We start from the raw sequence: 21,246 nt of genomic DNA, 5'->3' as shown, positions 1-21,246 counted from the left end.
CTGCTTAATTCAGACACTCTGTTCATCACCACCCCCTGTGTGATAAATGTAATTACATGTGCCGAGTCTGCACCCCGCAAGTACCACGCAACTCATATTTGAGGCCTTGGTGTTGGATTTGTAATGTACGTTCTATTGTCTTTATGGTAAAGTGAATTCCGTGGGTGGATTTGACATAAGAATGAACAAATGGAAAGAAAATATCGACATGTCCTTTTTAGTTGATTAAGTGCTGCGCTGAAGAACAGCAAGGGTCCCAAACAGTTGTGAATAAGGATACAAATAGCAGATTTAAGTACACCTTTATCACCCTAAGTTTTTTAATAATTTGTTTGAATATTTTTGTTTGTCTTTGTTGCTTTTTAATGTACCACCTTGGTACAGTCAGCGATGGATGTCCCACCCGGAAAAGTCGACTTTAAAGGAATGCCACAGAATATTGGAGAGGAATGCCAGAATATCCGACATATGAGAGAGGTGACTTTGGTTTAATACATTGGCAGTATCTGTGCTCAGTCAAGGAAGTACAATAGTAAATGTTTTAAACCTTAGAGTTTTTCCCTGAATTGATAGTCCTATGTTGCATGTAACTAGTATTATTATTATTTATTTTTATTATAATCGGTTAATAAAAACCATTACAATAATTTACAAGTAAAAACACATACTAAAAGATTTAAGACATAGACAGATGGGATTGCTTTGTCATTATGAACAATAAATTATAAAACACACAATAGATGCAGGACTGGGCCTAAGTGACCAACGGGCTTGTGGCATATAATGTACCCCAAGCATAAGAAAGTCCTGCTTATCTCGAACCTTGTGATTCTGTGTCAGATATGCGAAAATAAGGCAAGTGTTGGGGCAAAAACCAAATAGCAGCAATATCAGAGCGATGCAGCAAAATTAAGTAAATGGCCCGATGTGCTAAAACAACCATGATGCCCGGGGTTGTCACTCTAAACATTGTCGTGTGTGGGGGAAGTGGCTGGGACAGTTAGCTTGAGCCTGCACTCCATGGTACTTACACCACTGTCTTTCCGCCAGATGATGATACTATAATATCTGTTTGGCCTGGATCCCGGTTAGCTGCTATGGCTACTGTTGGTGTAATAGCGGAGTGTCATGATGTGCAATCTGAGCAAAATTCAATATAAATTGTTTTTAAAAAAAACTAAAAACTAATATGATGGGGGGCGTGGCTTAGCGGGCGATCATGGCGGACGTGGCTGCCTAAGAGCTCCCGCCGGCCCGACGATTATCCTTGAATTATCCTGGCCCCTGAACCCGAAGAGTGTACCACGTCCAGGGTGATCGTGGCGGACGACGCCGGGAACCGTCCGGTGCCGGAGACAATGCGCCGAGACCATCTGCGGCTGTGAGGCGAGTGAGTGCAGCGGGCGGCCTGGTGCCCATCGGACGAGCCGGGGCCTCAGTTTTGGCGTCCCCGGCCCGGAGGACTTGACCCGGAGCTGGCGCTGCCGCTCCTTGGCCGCGTTCCGGGGCTGCCTGCTGTCAGCGGCCCGTTGCGGTGGGGGCCCGGGCCGGTGGGGGGCCTCGGAGGAGCTGCGGCCTACCTGGCCTTGCCGGAGCCGGGGCCTCGAGTTTGGCGGCCCCCGCCCGAGGTCATCCACGCTGGTCTTCGGACCCTCTACTGCCACTGTCTGCGGCACCCTCCACCTTCCGGGGGCGCGGCGCCGTCCACCGCTGACAGGCGCAACACCCACCACTGGGGCTGGCGGCGGCGCTCTGCTGCCGGCGGGAGCTGCATCCTCCACTCTTGCGGACCGCAGTGGACCAGACGGGGGCGGCCCGTGCCCGAGCCGCGTCGGGGGTGCCCGCAGTGGGACCCATCTACCTGTGAGTGGGGCCCCTCCCCCCCTTGTTACATAGTGCTGTGGGGGCTGTTGAGGGAAGCTGTGCCCGGGGGGGTCACTGTGGACATTGGACAATTGCTGGCAACTATCCTCCCGGGGCCTGGCTGGGCCTGCAAGAAGTGTGGACGCGGCGGGAGGACCGGAGCGGCAGGGGCGGCCTGGTGGCCCGGGCGCAGCCAAGACCTCGATTTTCGCGGCCCGGTGTCCGGCCGGGGCCGACAGCATCGGAGGGGGACGGACGCCCTGGAGATCCTGATCGGCGGTGGACGTGCCGAGGCGAATATCCAGCCGATTGGCGGCAACAGAGAGTAGTGGGCCCCCCCCCCCCCCGGGCCCACAGACCAGAGGAGACTGCGGCGCGGAGGCGCGCGACGCAGTGGACCCACGCACCATCTGTGGGAGCGATACGGGTCACTGAGAGCCCTGACCATCGGCGGCTGGGGGGGGCAGCCTGTTTGGGGGCAGTGGCTGAGGTCCACCCGGCGCTATACTCAACACTGAGCCATTCCGCAGTGCCTTGTTTGAGACTCCCCCCCCCTCCCAGGGGCCGGTGACTATCAAGTGGCCCTAACGACTCTGCAACCATGACCAGGGGGGGTAGCAGCTCCACTAAGCAAGTGACAATAGACAAATTCACCGGGACTAGTGGGGGCCCTGGGCCATCAGGGGGTGGCCTGCCTGGAGGGGGGCCGGACAATGCGGCCCTTATGGCAGCCATAACCCAGTCAAGGGACATGCTGGATGCCAAGATAGGGGCTGTTGGCGCGGATCACGGAAGCAGAATCCAGGGTGTCAGTGGTGGAGGACGACGTGAGTAACCTAAAAAAGAGGATGGCGGCGATGGAAACTGCACAGCGGATTACGGCGCTCCGTGTGGAGGATGCAGAAAAGCGGGCGCGCCGCAACAACCTCCGCTTCCTTGGATTTCCAGAGCGCTGTGGGAAGGGTAACATGGAACAATTCCTTGCACAGTGGCTAGAATCATGGATGCCCCCTGGGACGCTGTCTGCCTGCTTCGTTATTGAAAGAGCACACCGCGCCCTGACGCAAAAACCTCCTGAGGGCGAGCGACCTAGGGCGGTAATCGCACGGCTGTTGAACTACCACGACAGGGACGCCATACTGAGGGAAGCCAGAAATAAGGAAACCCTCCTCTGTGAAAATCAAAAGATCTTGGTCTTCCCTGACTACACCAAACTCGTCCAGCAGCAGCGCCACTCTTTCATGGCAGCCAAGGCAAAGTTGAGAGGCCTTAAGCTACAATATTCCCTGCTGTACTCGGCGCGCCTGAGAGTAATCTTCCAATCACGGACACTGTTCTTTGATACACCGGAGGACCTTTTTCGATGGACAGACGAAACGGTGCAGGTCAAACCGAATCCTCAACCAGGGCTCAATCCGGGCTCCCCTGAGGGCTCGCCTCGGCCGCAACGAGACCGGACGTCTAGGCACGGACGAAACAACCGCTCCAAATCACGCAAGCGCGCAGCCTCGGCCGATGGCACACAAGGCACTGGTAGAACCGAGGACTCCGAACACTCTGGCACAGATCACTGAAGTCTCCGGGGCCTCGGCTCCCTCTTCTGCTATTACTGCTGCAAATCCTGGATAGGTGCACCTGGTCGCCTGAGACCCACTGTATCACCGGCTGTATCGCGGCCTTGAGACAATACTGCTACTGTCTACTGAGCGTGGATGGGGTTGTGGGGTGGGGTTCGGGGACTACATAATGGTGGCTGCCACTCTCCCGTTCGTGAGAGGGACACTGAGGGAGGGGGGGTGAGTTCACTGTTCCTCTTTGGGATGTTGGGATCCATTGGTATGGGTGGGCCCGAGCCCTCTGTTTTGGTCTCGGGACTACCCCTACCGCGACAGGTACTTCATTGTTCATTGAGGTATAGGGTGGGGGGAGGCAGGGGATGGGCGGTCAGGGTTGTGGCTGCTGAGTTGGGGTTGGGAAATGTTGGGGATTGTGGGGCTGGGGGGTTGGTGGTGTTCTCTGGGGTAGATAGTACAATGCATGTGTGTGTCGTAATGATGATTCGTGTGACGGGCGGTGGGTGGCGCTGGAATGGGGGGCTCGTATGGTGGACTCCAATGGACTATGGCTGAATCGACTCATCGACTTCCCGAAGATTCTGTGCGGGTGATTAAGTGGAATGTCAGGGGGTTACTAGACAAAATCAAACGTGGGGCAGTGTTACGATGGGGGAAAAATGAAGTGGCAGATGTGTTATTGCTTCAAGAAACTCACATGATGGGCACAAAGGCGCTGGGCCTGCAGAGGTTTGGTTATCAGCAGGTTTTCCATGCGGGGTTTTCCAGGGGTTCCAGGGGAGTGGCCATATTGATACACCGCAGGATAGCAAATGTCCATGAGAAGCAATGGGTGGATCCCCAGGGTCGCTACCTGTTTGTTAAAGACATGGTGGGCACGGAACCGGTAGTGTTTGGGAGTGTGTACGCCCCCCCCCCTGCAGTGGGCCCTGGCTGAGAGACTGTTTTCTGTGTGGGAGGACATATCCGGGTCGATGGCAGTAATTGGGGGAGATTGGAATGATGTAATGGATGTGTGTGTGGATCGCCGGAGGCGTCAGGAGATGACCGAAACCCCTCCCCTTTCCTTTCCACCCACCAGACTGCATGCAATGAGTGAGGGGTTGGGTTGGGTGGATGCTTGGCGACATATGCACCCTGCGACCCGTGAGTATACCTATGTCTCGGTGGTACATGGGTCATTCTCGTGCTTAGATTATGTGTTTCTACCTCGTGAATGCCTGAGTAGGGTGAGGAGCGCAGACATCTTGCTGAGAGGCCTATCCGACCACTCCCCCGTCTCAGTTAACGTGGACCTCCTGCGAAAACGGCAGCCGTTCAGGTGGAGGATGTCCTCGTGGCATCTACTGCAGCCAGCCTATACTAAGCATTTGCGAGAAACCATAGATCACTACTGGCGGGAGAACCTGATAGAGGGGGCTGACGTAGAAGTGGTGTGGGAGGCTATGAAACCTACCATACGGGGGGTGGATATCGCATGGTGCTCGGAGGCCCGTAGGCGGCGACGGGAACAGACTGCGGTAGCGGCTGAGCGAGTGGTGACCCTAGAACGGGAACACCGCGAGGGTGGCGATGAGATCGGACTAAGGCTGCTTTTACAGGCACAGCAATCGTACGCGTCCCTATTGATGGATGAAGCCAAACAGGCGTGGCTGGCCACAAGAAGTAGGGTGTATCAATGGGGGGACAAGTCGTGTTCAATGCTCCATAGATTATGCCAACACAACTTCCAACCCCTCATGTTGCCGGGACTCACAGACAATAATGGGGAGGTCCTGACTGACCCTAACGAGTTGGCTGCGAGCTTCGCCACATACTTTGAAGCCCAATACGCCTCTTGTGACCAATTGCCTGAGCGCGACCTAGCCCGGTTTTTCGCGTAACTGCCGCCCATACAAGTGTCAGACGAGACCAAGAAGGCCTTGGACGCACCCCTCACAGCGGAGGAGCTGGGAGACGCTCTGGGGCAACTCAATGCTGGTAAGGCTCCTGGCCCTAATGGCTACCCGTGTGAGTTTTAAAAAAAATATCACGTACAGCTGGGGCCACACTATCGCCGAGTTCTTGAGGTGGCGCGAACACGGGGCACACTGCCCCCCGACTGGCGCCATGCTGAAATAGTGGTATTTCAGAAGCCTGGTAGACCCCCAGGTAGCCATGACTCGTATAGACCCATCTCCCTCATCAATATCGAGGCCAAAATATTGGCCAAGGCCCTAGCAAACCGTCTGGCTCCGTATATCACAGACCTGGTCCACTCGGATCAGGCAGGCTTCATGCCCCACAGGGCGACGCGACATAATATCCGACGGGCACAGGCGGCGATAGACGCTGTTGGAGCCTTGGGGGACCAGGCGGCGTTATTATTGGCCGATATCAACAAGGCCTTCGACTCGGTCAGCTGGTCGTACATATTTACACTACTGTCGTGGCTCAACCTAGGCCCAATCTTCCGGTCCTATATCAAGCTACTCTATACGGACATCACGGCCTCGGTGCGAGTCGCTGGGGCGGTGTCGGAGACATTCCGCATTGGCCGGGGGACTAGGCAGGGATGCCCTCTTTCCCCCTATCTTTTTGCCTTAGCCATGGAACCCCTGGCTGCCAGAGTCCGCAGTGATGCGCTGATACGGGGCTTCGAGTGGAATGCCACCCTGTCAGATAAAATTGCGCTATACGCGGACGATGTCCTCTTCTTCCTTACCGATTTGCAGCACTCCGGCCCACGTGTCCTGGAGGTCATGCAACTGTTTGGGGAGGTTTCAGGTTTATATCTAAATTTACGTAAGTCCACCCTATGGGTGCTACCTGGGGGCACGGTGACGAATCCCTGGGCCTCGGAATTGCAAGTGGCCACAGCTGGTCTGAAATACCTCGGGGTGTTTCTCTCAAACTCGGCAGATACTGCCTGGGAGCGTAATCTACTGCCCGTCTGGGAGCGGGTCCAGACAGATGTCAAAAATTGGTCTCGAATGCCCCTGTCAATCTTTGGCCGGTCTGCCATTTTTAAGATGGTTGCACTACCGCGCTTACTCTACCAACTACAGAACCATCCATATCCTATCCCGCCCCAATGGTTTCGGCAGGTTAACTCAGTGCTGGGTCGCTTCCTTTGGGCTGGAGGTGCTGCCAGGGTAGCGCTGCGCACTTGTTTTTTGTCCACATACTGTGGGGGCTTAGCCACCTCGGATATACAGTCATACTACCAAGCCGCTCATCTCCTTGTTCTAAATGAATGGTGGTATGGTGACGGTGGGGATCCAGCCTATGCCCTAGAACGTGCGTTGATGGGCGATAACTCGCTCCACACCATCCTATACTCATCCCGACTACGTCGGCCGCTGCCGAGGGTCACTAAACTTGTCTTTGCGATATGGCGCCAGGCCCTGCGTCGCATGGGCTGGTGGGGCAGACTGACCGCGGAAACGCCGCTATGGCGCAACGGTTTACTACCGGAACTATCTAAGTTATCAGGCTTTGATGACTGGGACTCAATAGGCATCTCGCAGCTCGGCCATGTGCTATCCGGGACGACTCTCAAGTCCTTTCAGGCCCTTCGCACCGAATTTGATATGCACCAATCTCAATTTTTCCGATATTTACAATTCCGGCATGCACTGACGCCCAGTATAACCAACCTTGACTCACTCCCTGAATTCAGCCCAATCGAAGCAAAGGCCTTCATGGGTGACCTTGGGGACAAGAAAGTATCACGCATTTACCAGACTATGGTCACCCACTGCTCATCCAACCTTCTTCCGCTGAAGGCGAACTGGGAGGCCGATATCGGACCATTAGATGAGGATGATTGGCGAGAGGCCCTAGAATCCCCGAGAGGTGCGGCTATAGCGATACGGTTTCACCTCATACAGTTCAAGGTTCTACACAGGGCCTACTATACCCGAGAGCGTCTGTGGAAGGCGGGCCTGATTGGGTCCCCGGAGTGTCTGCGATGTGGGGCAGAGGTGGGTACGTTGCTCCACACAGTGTGGTCGTGCTCCAAACTGGTTGGCTTCTGGAGGGGTGTGTGGGGCTGTCTATCGGAGGTGCTGGGCTGGACCCTTCCCCGTACTCACCGCCTGGGTCTATTGCACATCATGGAAGGGGTTGGTGGTAATATATATAAGCGACACCTGCTCCTCCTGGGGCTGGTGGTAGCCAAAAGAGACATGGCCCGAGCATGGAAGGACGTGAGGCCCCCCCCCCCCCTGACTGCATGGAAGGCTGGTATGGACTTCTGTATGGGTCTGGAGAGGCCAATCTTTGAGGCGAGAGGATGCCCTCGTAAACATTTTAAAATATGGAAGAGGTGGGCAGACTACAGAGGTTTGACACTAGACCCCCCGGCAGAACAAGAGGAGGACCTGTAGCCCTGTATGATCCGGCGAAACCCATTCCCACACACATGCTAGACACACCAAGAACTTCCGTCAACACGGTTCACACACACATGCATGGGGTTAGGGCGGGTTCCAGGGAGGGCTCCGGGAGTTGGGTGGGTAGATAATTGAAAAGATGAAGGTGAGATTATTGTTTCCTTGTATCCTCGATTCCATTGGTTCCTTGCTTCAACGCTCAGATCTATATTGTAATTGTAACTGAAATGCCTGGTGGTATCGTCCTGAATGTGGGATGCCACTCTAATTCATATGCTCATCTTTATCAATAAACTTGTTGTGAAAAAAAAAAAACTATTATGATTGTGAAAATGCATTTCAGACAGAAAGACCATCATTGGATAAAAAGGTGACAATTGACAAGGATATATCTGGGTCCGCAGTAAAGTACTAGTGCAAAACCAAACAATAATAGAACTTTGTCATGTTAAAAATGCAGCCTAACGAGTTTACCCAACACAGGAGTTATCCGAACATAGTGGGGAACCCACTAATTTCGGTGGTTGATAACAGGTCTTGGAATGAGATAATCCATCTCTCAGTTTTCTATAACAGAGGAATCGATTCCTTGTGTTGATAAAAGTAGACAAATGCTTCTAACAAGGCAGAGAAAAAGGTTGCTCTCACACTTAACCAAGCATATACTTGTGTTGGTGAATGTACCAAAAAGCTACAAAGTCTACTGTACGTCAAACGGTTGGGGTCGCTGTAAAACCCCAGACGAACAGGTAAGTGCAGAAAACGCTGCGTATCCGGAGCTACCTGCCTGCTTAACTGTGGCTGAAAGGGGAGTACAGCTGGGGGAGGGGAAGCAGGGACCTCTGGTGATACCATTCGGCTGAAAAACCTGTTTGTTGGTATTGAGGCAAACAAATTTGGTCAATGCAATGTTTAACAAGGTATTATCTGGGTAAAGGAGGGCATGATGGCTTGCTGACAAGCGGATTCCCAGAATGTTCCACTCTCGCCTTAGTCTAGTTTTACGCTCATCTAGCAGGGCCTGGCAGAGGCAAATTCCATGTTCATGAGATTCCTCGCACAGGCCACAGCTCCTGCAGGTTGTTCCTTCCACGAGGCGACGCCAGTTGGCAAAGGTGTTTCAAGCATGGCCATTCCCCAATCCTGAGAGCCATGAATCTTGCCTTTAATCAGATGGAATAAGTGTACACAAGCTATGATGAAGGGGATGCTGTCTGGTAGGTGTTAATGACCGCTCAGGCGTGCTTGCGCTTGGCTAGTATGGACCTGTCAGAGTGGTATGACCAGAGGCCAACACATTTTTTGATGCTCAGTTTAAAGGCATGTGGACTCCAATTCATGGCCCAAAGTTAATTTACCTCCAGAGTGCGCTGGCAGTCCTTGAACATCTGATAGTGTGATTGCCTTGGGCCGATGGAGTTGATTTTGGCCCATAGTAGCGCCTCTAAGCCACCAGCGCTGGCTGCCCCTGATCCGAAAGGCCCAGTTCTAACCTGATCTGAGCGGCGGAGGAGGACCTTGGCAAACGAAAAAACACATTTGTATAGCCTAGAAACGAATTTATTCAGCAGGCTGCTGTTTTTACCCGATAATATTTTGCTGCCATAGTATAGTTACAGAAAGATGTTTGCCCTCATCCCTTCCAGAAGAGGGGAAAGGCTTGGTCCCAGCAAAGAATTTGATCATTTGGATAGGGTCACCTGGAGGGTCAGGGCCTTTGCTGCAATGTCCTTCCATTGCCTTGCAAATGAACCTCTTGTGTCGATGTGGACCAACAGGTACTCGCATGATTGTTCTTTCACGATCCTGTAACCATTGCAGAACCAGCAGCGCCCCTGATGGGTTTTCCTTCCGAATTATACTATTTTCTTTTTTTCCAGATAGTCCTTGAAATTCTTGGCGGTTGTGTAGAGTTGCAGTTGGTTTAAAAAGCGCTGTAGCTCAACTCTCATGAAGCAGAGTAATGTTAGATCATCGACATATAACAAGTTACTGATCTTTTCTCCACCAATCTTTGGGGGATGGCAGTTGATAGAGTCAAGGGATTCAGACAGTTCAGCAATAAACAAAATAAAAAGAAGGGGGCTAACACGCAACCCTACTTTCTGCTCCTCGTAGTGGGGATTTTTCATGATTTGATTTGATTCAAATCCAGGTGTTGGAGTGCAGCTGAACTATGGACTCCAACAGCTTTGTGGGTATTCACCATTGTGTTACCTTGGACCAAAGCACACTCTTAGGAACGAGGTCAAACTCTGCCTTGAAGTCCACAAAACAGCAATGCAACAGTATGGTCTGGGACTACCGACCACCCCCTTCCTGCCAAGCAACCACCACAATAATACGCTAAGTAACTTAGGCAGGCGAAGAGTTTCTTTGGAAGGCGAGGGGTCCGGGACCCCCCGGACGTATTTATTAAAATATGAAAACAAATTAAAATTGTTAAAATAAACATTATTTACACAATCATTAATATGCAAAATTCTGACATTAGATTTACATCATCATAGACGAGTATGAAGGGCTAACCTTAACAAATGTCTAATACAGCGTGTTCCTAACCGAATCTAACATCCTACGTATGAATTTTGCATCCTAACAATTTTGGGCCTACGGCAAGGTCGTTGACCGGTGTCAGATCCTTATTACCAGCTACGCCCTCACGTATGAGTGCGCATGCGCAACAGGGCTCGGTTACCGGGAGAGTACGTACCTCTCCTGGTTACCCCGTCCGCTCCGTGTACTCCATTAAACCAAAAGGGAGGGCCCTTTCACTCGCGCCACTTTAAGACGTCCTAGTGTATGTGCGGGGTGGATATCAGCCCAAGGAAAGCGTTACTCCCTCACCTGCACCCTTCCGACCAAGCGGATATCCTGCCCCTGTAGTTCTAGGAGAGACCAATGGCCCCTCCCCCTGGGAGACCCTGGGAGACCCATTCGAGAATGGTGCCGCCCCCTAAGGACCTTAAATTGCTGCTCACCGATCATGACCTTACCGCCACAGGCCAGCATAGTTGACAGACTATCTGCCCCCCCAAACCTCCTACACTGAAAGGTCATACCTACCTCGCGAAACCTTCTAACCATGCTAATATTTTGCTTGTAAATAAGCGATTGCCTGCCTCAGTCAAGTGGACCCCATCCTGCAAGTAAAAGAGATCCCCCCAGATGCACCCATGCGGAATACTCTGTAAGTGAGGTGTCCTGAACAGCTTCTCAATCTTGTTGTAGACTCTTTACCGAGTGGTTCAACACCCTAACTGACTCCGCCCCTCTCCACTGCAGTCTAGATATTAACTGAGACCACACTATGGTGCAACCCGGGAGCACCTTCGCCAGCCAACCCGCCGCCGCGATAATCTCTTCTAATAGGACCCTTCTGCCCAGTGTCAATAAGTCATTCCCCCCAAGATGCAAGATGACAATGGAGGGCGGCGGGGTGTGTCTGTCGAGTAAGTCGGAAACAAAACTCCTCAGTTGATTTAGGCAGAGCCCTACCCCCCTACCATGAAATGAGACCTGACAACCCCTGCTCTCTGCCCGCGGTACACAATCACCTGCAAAGAAAATTGGCTTAGCGCGTCTCACATATGAGTGACCAACAACCCATACTACATGCGTCTTCCTCCTGTCGTCTTGATGTTTCCCTGTTGCTGTTTATCGTATTTGTTGAGGTAACAGTTCCCGCCCTGCGTCACAGGTCCGAGAAACTGAAAGGAAACAGACAACAAGGCAGGTGTCAGGTTGGTTTGTCAGTACTTACAACATGTGCAGCCGCACATAGCGCTTATAAGCGTTGGAAGACCATCTCCCAATCCTCTTTACACTGGTGGCATGCAATCCTCTCGCTGTTGCCTCAGTGGCTGCACCTATTCGGAAAGAATGTATGCCAAAGTCCTTGGGATCCAGACCCGCCTTGGTGATTGCCATTTCTAAAACTCTTTGGAACTGAAACCTGGTCAATGGGGTCCCATCCGCGTGCATTAACAATGACCCCGTTGCCCCGTCCACCCGTTGCCTGAGGTATGCCTCCACATGTGACACCGGGCAGCACAAGTTAGTTGGTGCCCGGTGTAGTACTAAGCTATCACCCCTGGCCTCCTGATCAGTTTTTGATTTCTGTATGGTTAACCAGATTGAATCACCCCTTAACGTGAGATCTTCCAGCTGCAGCCCACCCAACCTGTCCAGTTTGTTGTTGGCCACCAGTTCACTTACCCGCAATGCCCCAAAAAAGGCCAAAGCAAATGCAGCTCTAAATAGGAGTACTTCCCCTGGGGAGCTACATGTGTCCGATAAGGCATCCAGCACCCGGGACAAACGTTCCAAACCTATTGGCCGTCTGTAATCAGCGGTGCTTGCCTATAGGCGTCGCCACCCCTTCAATGCTTTCCGCACTAAAAAACTGTTAGTGGGGTCCCTGACACCTTTTAACTGTGCAAAAAAGAAACAGCCGCTTTGTGTCTGCTAGCTGTCGCCGCCGAGCGCCCCTCTCCATGCAGTGTATTCATGAATGAGTTAAAATCCACTTCCTGCCCCCACTTTACTTCCCATGCTTGTCCCAAAAAATTGCAATAAGCCACGAACGCCTCTTCGTAAGCTGTCCCGGTCCTGGGTGCTAAACTGGCTGCCACAAGGTTCTGTAGTGGGGGGCACCAATTTGCCAAAGTGTTGCTGGGAAGTGTGCTGGTGAAGCTTCTGCCGCATGTAAGTGTTCCCTGAATAGCTGCATTTTAAAGCGAGAAAGGGCATCAGCCGCGTTATTCAAGACCCCTGGGACATGTCTGGCCTTAAATTGCACATTCAATTTCAAGCATCGTAACACAATTTCCTTTATAAGTGTATAAACTTACACCGCGTTGCCTATTGGTTGATGCATTCGACTACAGCCCTGTTGTCTGACCAGAATATCACTGATTGGTTAGACAACTGCTCAGGCCAGACAGTTAATGCGACCCATATTGGGAAGAGCTCTAGAAAATCAATGTTTGCTGTCAAATCGCTTTCTTCCCACCACTCCGGCCACCTTTGTGCCACCCACTTGTTGCCAAGTATGGCGCAAAATCCCACACTGCCAGCAGCATCGGTCCATAGACCCAAATCCGCCGATGTGGTGGGGGGGCCGCACCACACCACTCCGCCATTGAAATTCTCCAGGAATGCCATCCATAGTCGAATGTCCTGGCGTACCTCATTTGACAGTCTGGTGCGATGATGTTTTTCCCGCAGGCCCTTCATGGCCTGCGCGATAGAGCGGGAAAATGGGCGTGCCATAGGTATCACTCTCAATGCAAAATTCAGCTGACCAACGGTCTGTTGCAGCTGTTGCAATGTAACCTTCTCTTTCGCTAAACATTGCTGTAATGCTGCTCTGAATTTCACAATCTTTTACTTGGGTAACCTGAAACAACCTTCCCCAGAGTCCAATTCGATGCCCAAGAATTCCAAACAAGTCGATGGACCCACCGTTTTTCCTGGCGCCAGCGGGACCCCAAAAGCCCGCATGAGCACGCAAAATTCCTGCAATGCCCACGCACACTCCTGAGAGCCCGCCACCCCCAGCAAAAGGAAGTCATCCAGGTAATGCATCACATGTTGGTGCCCTGTTGTCTGTCTCATCACCCATTCTAAGAATGAACTGAATGTCTCAAAGTATGCACATGACACGGAGCAACCCATCGGCATACACATATCCATATGATATTTGCCTTCAAAGGAAAAACCCAGCAGGTGTTGGTCCAAAGGATGTACTGGCAGTAGTCTGAAAGCTGATTCAATATCTGATTTTGCCATCAATGCCCCGGGCCCAGAACTCTCAACATCTCTACTGCCTGGTCAAAAGACGCATACTTCACACTGCAGATGCCCTCGTCGTTTGCATCATTCAAAGATGCTCCCCTAGGTGCTGATAGGTTGTGGATGAGTCTGAATTCGCCCTTCTCTTTCTTCGGGACCACCCCCAGGGGTGAGCAAACAAAGTCAGGTACCGGGATGTCATCGAAAGGACCCGCTACCCTACCTAGGCGTAGATCCTTCAAGATTTTGGATGCCACCACCCCAGGGTTGTGTCTAACTGACAACTGATTCCTACACTCTGGTGTCCCGATGTACCCGCCTGTAGGAATCCAAAAAACATGTGTGAAACCTTCTTGCAGCGTCCTTGCGGAAGCATGATCTGGGTACCTGTTAGGCCAAGGGATCATAGCCAGGACATCAATGGGTGAATGTGCGACTTGCAGGTATCCCCGACTAATCCTGTTTCCTCTTCCCCCTGTTGCCTGAAGTTCTACCCTTTGAACGGCATGCTGTTTCCCGGTGGGATGAGTGGCCGCATATGTAACATGCATGTCTGAATTTGCAGGAGCCCGCTGCCCTCGTGCATGTGCGCCTGTTAAAGTCGTAACACACGCCCTTTCCACCTCCCTTGCCTCTGGCCTTGCTGGACCCATCCCTCCCTTGTGCTGGCCGAAAGGGCTGCTGGGGCTTGAGCGAATATCCCTTGTTCCAGCTTGTGGCAACCCCTGTGGACTGACCACCTCAAAACTGGCCATGCCAGGAAATGGAGTCTACCTTGTCCCAGGCTAACGATCGGTCGAAACCCCTAGCTTTCCTGAAAGAAATGTCATATTCCTTCCATCCTTCCTCCCATGCTTCTCACTGAACATTGCAATCTACTTTGGTAACAAGCCATCTCTGCCTGCAGGTTGGGTGAACGTTCGGCGATAACTGCCATAAATACAGAAAAGACTCTGATCCAATTAATCAGTGTCTCCTCCACCCTGAATTTAGACAACTGGGACTGCCATTCGCTAGGAAACATCAAATCCTTTTGTGACTTAGCATACTCGAACTCTCTGTTCTCAATCAACAATGAGAATATATTCACATATTTGTCTGCCCAAATCAGCTCTTTCACTACTTGTGACACATGTTGAGCCAGGTTCTCTCTCCGTGAGGGTATTGCACCTTCGTCCAGTACCGGCAAAGCAACCTCCTTACCACTCTCAGTGACTCGCGTAGGTTCTAAAGTCTTGTCTCTCCCCGCATCGCTGGCAGAACCTGTTTGGGGAGAAATTGGTGCACTTGGCACTCCGCCATCACCCCTAGCCAACATGATCTTAGCCACCAGTGTTTGGGCCTCCGCCGAGGGATCAGCCGATAAGGGTAACACCCCTCCGATCCCCAACCAGGGGAGTAGCGCCGCTATCTGCGCTGCCAATTCAGGGGCTACCTGACCAGCCATAAGGGGGGATCACTGACCGGGAGAGGTGCTGGCGTGGACGGCACCGAGTACCACCGGGATTACTGGTGGGACAATTGGCGGGGCTAGGTCCCTGTGTACAACTATCGGGGGTGGAAAAGTTGGTGCGGAAGCCTCCGGTGAAGTCGGTACCAGATCAGGGACTGCCCCAGGAGATCCCCCACCCCCACATGGCTTGGGATGCCGACTATAAGTCCTCTTGGCCCTCACCCGCTTAGGTAAAGCGTCTAATTCACCCCTTGGTTTAGGAGGCACCACCACCCGCTTGGGTCTTCCTGATGGCCCTGCCTGAGCCTCAAGCCTCTCGCCCATTTCCGCCATGGTCTTCCCCAACTGATCTACTTTCCCTAATCTCCTGTCCATCGACGACACTCTGCGCATCATCGTCTGAAACATGAGCTCCATGCGGGAACCCCTTGCACCCCGCTTACCAGACATTCTCTCATAGTGGATTACACCCTACACTGCACAATATGACACTTTTGGGCACTAACCCCCAGATTCATGAAGAACACATTTTGCGATTCCTTAATAGCGAAAAATACAGATTCGCTATTAAGGAATAGCAAAATGCTATTCATCAAAAAACCATTCAAAAATAGCGATTTCTAATAATTCCTTAATTGCGACTCGCAAATAGGGATGAATGGGAAGACCATCTCAATTTGCTAATCGCAATTAGCGATTCGCAAAATGATATTGCGATTTCAAGGGTGCAGGCGTGTCCAAAGGACACCCTGTTGCACCCCTGAAATTGATGTGTGCACATATGTTGCGCACACACATGCCCTAGGGCATGTGTGTGCGCAACATGAAACTTTGAAAAATGCACTTTAGTGCATTTTTCAAAGTTTTTGTATTTACCACGTAGTTTAACGTCGCGGTAACTAGCGGCCCCAGATTGCGAATTCGCAATTTTTAAATGGTTCATGAATTGCATTTAAGGAATCTCAAATTGAGATTCCTTAAATGCAATTCATCGCAATTTAGCGATTTCTATAATTTCGATTTTTGCATTTGGGATGATGAATCCCAAATGCAAAAATAGCGCTCGCAAAGGGCCAGATTCTCAGAATCTGGCCCTTTGCAAGCCAAATTTACTTTGTTGAATCGGACTTGTATGTGCCTTGTACCTGTACAAAAGTTGGAAACAAACACCAGCAACCTTGTCCCGCTCCACGACGATCTACCTGCAAAAGAGACAGCAAAATTATTTAGCCCCAGCAGAGGGGTGAGGAGCAAGCCTGGGGAGGGCGGGTGCCAAAGAGGGGGCCTCCCGCGCTCCCCAGGCCATTTAAACTCACCAGACCCCCCCCCCTTGACCCGGAAGCACTACACCGCTTCCGGGTCAACGGCGGGGGCCAGCACCAATCGTGATGGGGCGCCCCAGATCGCGTCATCGAGCCGCGACCCGCCTTGGGGTGTGGGCACCCCCCATCACCAAGGGTACGGGGGGGGACGGGCCCCGCCATATATTTGTGGGGGGCGAGCGGCACCCCCTTTCCTGGAGTGAAAGATTGCTTTATCCACTAGGATTTCTATTGCTAGCAAGTTGGATAGTGTGCCAGATTGCCCTCAAGCCTGTTGTTGGCTTTTTCGTAATAAGCCCCTCCGATTCCACCCACTGTTGTAAGTCCTTCAGGAGGAGCCCCGTGCAGATTTGGCTTTGTTGTCAAGAAGCATAATTAATGTATAATGGCTCGATTCTAATCTGGGGCTCCCTTTGTGAATGGGATGTATTATGGCCTCACCCCTTGATTTGGGTATAGTCGAACACTTCAGGCAATAATCAAAAAGTAATGTGAGCCTGCCTGCCCAGAAAGGAATATCCTGTTTAAAAAGGGCCTGGGAAAAGCCACAATTCCTAGGTGCCCTGTCTGCGCTTGCCTTCAGCATTACTTGTTCCAGCCTGCTGCTAAGATTCGAGGCAAGGGAGGGTGAGCGAACTTGGGTTGGGACCCTGCTGGGATGATGGTTATGTCTGGGTCAATGAAGCCACTGTCCAGTAAACAGACAGTGTCCCCACTCAAAGAGAAATGCTTGGTAAGAAAAGATGCCCATTCTGGTTCTGTGATGGTTACACGGCCGGGCCTACTGGATCAGGTAATTTGTCTGTTCATCAGGGCCGAGAAGTTCATGGAGTTGGTCTTCTTGATCTCACATAAGAGTATTGCCCAAAAATGGTGCTGGCGCCTTAACTTCTCTGCGTAGAACGCCTGCCTGTACATTTTCTGCACCAACTTAAAAGCAATGATAGATTCTTTCGTTCTTGGATTCTTACGCACACCCCTCATAGCTTGGTCGGGGGGCCTTCTTAAGGTACTGAATCATGTGCACGACAATGACTGGGCTGCTGGAACAGTGTTTCTGAACTGGTCATGAGAATTTAACAAGAAGGCGGGTGATGGAATTTGTCCACTCGATGATTGGTGACACTTCATGCCACTAAATTGAGTGCCAAAATATCAATATTCAACAATATTGAGTGCAGGATATCTGCTAACACTTTATTGTGTAGGTAAATATGTATAAGTAGGTGTAAATATAATATTGGTAATTCCTCCTTTATGTGCATTCCAAGAGTAAATCTTTACTTACCTATAGATACTTACATTGGCCTTTAATATTCTTAACTCCATTTATATGGGACTTGGGTTGGCTCTTTCCCTAGGTAGAAAGATACAGAAGGATGGTTCAGAGGGTTCTAAGCAGAAAGAAGTATGCTAAGGTAATTTTGTTGTTGAGCACAAATGTAAGAGATGCGTCAATCTGGGTGCTCAGTGAATAGGTGGAAAACATGCCATTAAAAGCTGGATAAGAATCATTCTGCAGTCAGCCTAGATTTAACGAGAACCCGGACATCCTGACCGGAGCAACTTTGTGAGCTACTAATGTGTAGAAAAGGATGGGCACCACTGAATGCACCAGACAAGGGGGGCATAAAGAGAATTGGCTATATATAATCCATAACCTCTCGCAATGCTCTTATGCACAGGTGTGACACGTCCAGCACTTCAATAGACACAAGTTGAGTGTTGGCTATTCTAATGTCACCCGCCCTGAATATTGTGACAGTGAATAAAAATAATGTATTTATTATTCCTTATTTCCTGACCCTTTGTTTTTATTTGTTACTAGCCCAAGAGCTACCCACTTTGTTGCATTATAAAGTTATCGCAAGAAGAAATGCACCTTACACCAAAAGTTGCACCGGCATTCAGACCCATACCAAAGGAGATTCCTATAGGTAATAGAAGTTTAACTTGTTAATGGGTGTAATCATCCTTTGTCATTTGTTACCTGGTGAGTCATTTCCATTGATTTTTTAGAAAGTGACATTTGTATGTTTTTTTTTTACTAATATCCCTTTAATGGTGTTTAATTTTTTCATGCGTTGCCCTCGTTTAGATTACCAACTGACAGACAGCATTAGTAATAAATTGGTTCAAAAACTTTTTTTTTTGTTTCAAAAAACCTTTATTGCTTTCTTGCACATTACAGCATTGAAGAATACCTCAACAATCGGTTACATCTATTAGGTTACCACATAGCAAAATCTTAACCCAATAAGGTTTCAAGAAATACAAACAACACCCCTCCCTCCCACCGAACGCCCAAAACAAATACCTTTCCCATCCTGTAGTTCTCAGTATAACCACGTATTATAGGGGATGGGAGCTCATGTTTCCAGGAATCAGAATCTATAATGTCCTTTGTTTGGAAAGTCCACACTTACATCTTTCAAGTATATAGGGTTACCATCACAAACATGTGGATAGCTAGCTCTAGGCACTTCCAGCCCATTTTTACTACTCCCATTCCTCCAGTCCATACGTCAGGTATCCAGAGCAGCGACCACTTCCAGAGGTACCTGAGGGTGTTACACTGTCTCTACCTCCGTCTCTGCAGTGGCCCCCTCCGTTTCCAGGACCCCATCCATGTCCAGGACCCCCATCCATGTCAGACCCCTGTGCTAGCAGTTATGCATTCAGTGGCCCCCAAATGTCTTCTGGTCGGGGTTTCAGGGGTAGCAGTTCAGCATAACAATTCAAATGTTCTTGCCAAGTGGATAAATCATGTATCCTATCCTTAAACTTAGGAGCGCTACCTCTCCCCCACCTACAGGCTATGCGGCGCTTTGCAAGAAACAAGCCCATTGCGAGAGATTTTTTGTGCACCATACTTATATCTTGGGTAAGGCCCGGGAGAGCCACCAGTGGGGTCAGCTGTAGCCGTACTCCAATCATATTCGATATGCCTTCAAAAACTTGTGCCCGGTATTCTTCCACCTGTAGGCATTGAGAGAGATTTTTTGTGCACCATACTTATATCTTGGGTAAGGCCCGGGAGAGCCACCAGTGGGGTCAGCTGTAGCCGTACTCCAATCATATTCGATATGCCTTCAAAAACTTGTGCCCGGTATTCTTCCACCTGTAGGCATTGAGAGATATTGTTTGTGCACCATACTTATATCTTGGGTAAGGCCCAGGAGAGCCACCAGTGGGGTCAGCAGTAGCCGTACTCCAATCATATTCGATATGCCTTCAAAAACTTGTGCCTGGTATCCCTCCACCTGTGGGCATTGCCAAGCTAAATGAAGGAAATCTGCTCCTTCCCTCCCGCACCTTTCACATCTGTCATCCTCCCTCAACTTGAACTTATGTACTTTAGGGGTATGGTATAATCTATGTAAAAAATTAAAATGTATAAGTCAAGTCCTAGTCTACTGTTAGCTGTGACTGCCTCTGTCTGCGTGCAACTGAATTCCCATTGCTCATCCGTAAGTGGGGTCTCTAGATCCGTATCCCACTCCTTCCGAGCATGCGGGACCTGGGTAAGTGGTGCGGCCTGTAGGTGTTTGTACAGCAGGAACGTGACGTGCTTAGGAGCTTCAGGTTGCAAAAATGCGTGTAGAGGTGGTAGTGTAATCGGCTCTGCTGAAAATGCCGGGGTCGCAGCTTTAACGCTTTGTCTAAGCCTGCAGCAGAGGGTGGCGCAATAACGACATCCTAGGGGAGTATATCATGGAGGCCTCTAATCTTTTAGCAATTCTTCGCCACGCAGTAATAGTACAGTCTACCGTGAACGGGTCGCGCTATCGCTCCTTTACAGCAGTAAACAAGTACCCCGCTGGCTTTGTCAGAGCCATGTATCCGTCCTTCACTGCCAGGTGCCTCATAAACGTAGGTGGGTGAAGCCAATAGACAGCGAAGTGTGACTGGGCACAGTGGTAGTAGTATTAAAAACAAGCATTTGCAATGCAATAGGTCTCGCAAGTGCGAGAGTTTGAGCTATTGGCATTGTAAATGACAATGCCTTTTATTTATGTGTTGGTTTTCAAAACAGATTAATAAAAGGCATTGTCATTTACAATTCCAATAGCTTAAACTGTAGCAAATGCGAGACCGATTGCATTGCAAATGCTTGTTTTATTATTATTATCGGTCGGTATGATTTTGTTTTCTTGTCCAGCTCAGCTGAGACTGTCCCCACGAATCAAAAGTTGCTTGAGTTGGGAAAATTCTGTTCAAAGGCAGTCATGAAAGAAGCTTTAAAGTCTGCTTGCGGTTGTGTTGTTTTTTGGTAGGAGACTGTGTGTAATGATGCACCACACGGCATAAGTCCAAGTAAGCAGTCGCCCGATGGCGTGGATTCAAAGCAGGGTTTTAATTAAGGAAGTTGTCAGCAGGGCAATACATCCATTGTATTTTGTGTGGGTGTGGCGGTAGTAAGGATTGAGTGGGACCGCGTTTTGAATAAAGCTATCATTATATCTGCTTCAGGATTAAAGTGGAGTTCGTTTTCTGAAACAAAATGGTAAATAATACTGTCGTCACCGAGATTTGACAGGAACCGATTCTGTAATAACAAGCTTTTGGCACCACATACTCAGCAGTCTGAAGTTGGTGAAACTACCTTCCCGCTACTAGCATGTCATTTGAACAATTCTGAACAGATTTTACCTCCAGGCAGTGCTCCTCGTCTCCGGGCTGCCTCTTCTATTTAAAGTGCGCCGTACCGAGTGCCAGAGGCGGCTCCGTGGACTGACTGCGCATTTAATGTTCAGCGCGCATGGCAAAGGGAATCAGGCTTCGCGCACACGCTCCTCTCCAGCCTCTGCGTACTGTTATGTTATGTTATGTTATGTTATATTTATTTTTGTATAGCGCAC

General features: G+C 50.3%; 1 protein-coding gene across 1 annotated transcript in view; it reads left to right on the top strand.

Moving 5' to 3' along the window:
* The window catches only part of MEIKIN (meiotic kinetochore factor), a 976,054-nt gene that overhangs the window by 909,788 nt on the left and 45,020 nt on the right, over nucleotides 1–21,246 (top strand). Inside the window, exons 13-14 of the mRNA XM_086928855.1 lie at nucleotides 385–477; nucleotides 18,213–18,321. Coding sequence (XP_086784981.1) covers nucleotides 385–477; nucleotides 18,213–18,321 — 202 coding nt within the window. The remainder of the gene's footprint in view (nucleotides 1–384; nucleotides 478–18,212; nucleotides 18,322–21,246) is intronic.

The sequence above is a fragment of the Lissotriton vulgaris genome, chromosome 7 (genome assembly GCF_964263255.1).
Source record: "Lissotriton vulgaris chromosome 7, aLisVul1.2, whole genome shotgun sequence".
NCBI lineage: Eukaryota > Metazoa > Chordata > Amphibia > Caudata > Salamandridae > Lissotriton > Lissotriton vulgaris.
Note: the sequence above shows the minus strand (reverse complement) of the source record. Positions and strands in the feature narration are given on the sequence as shown.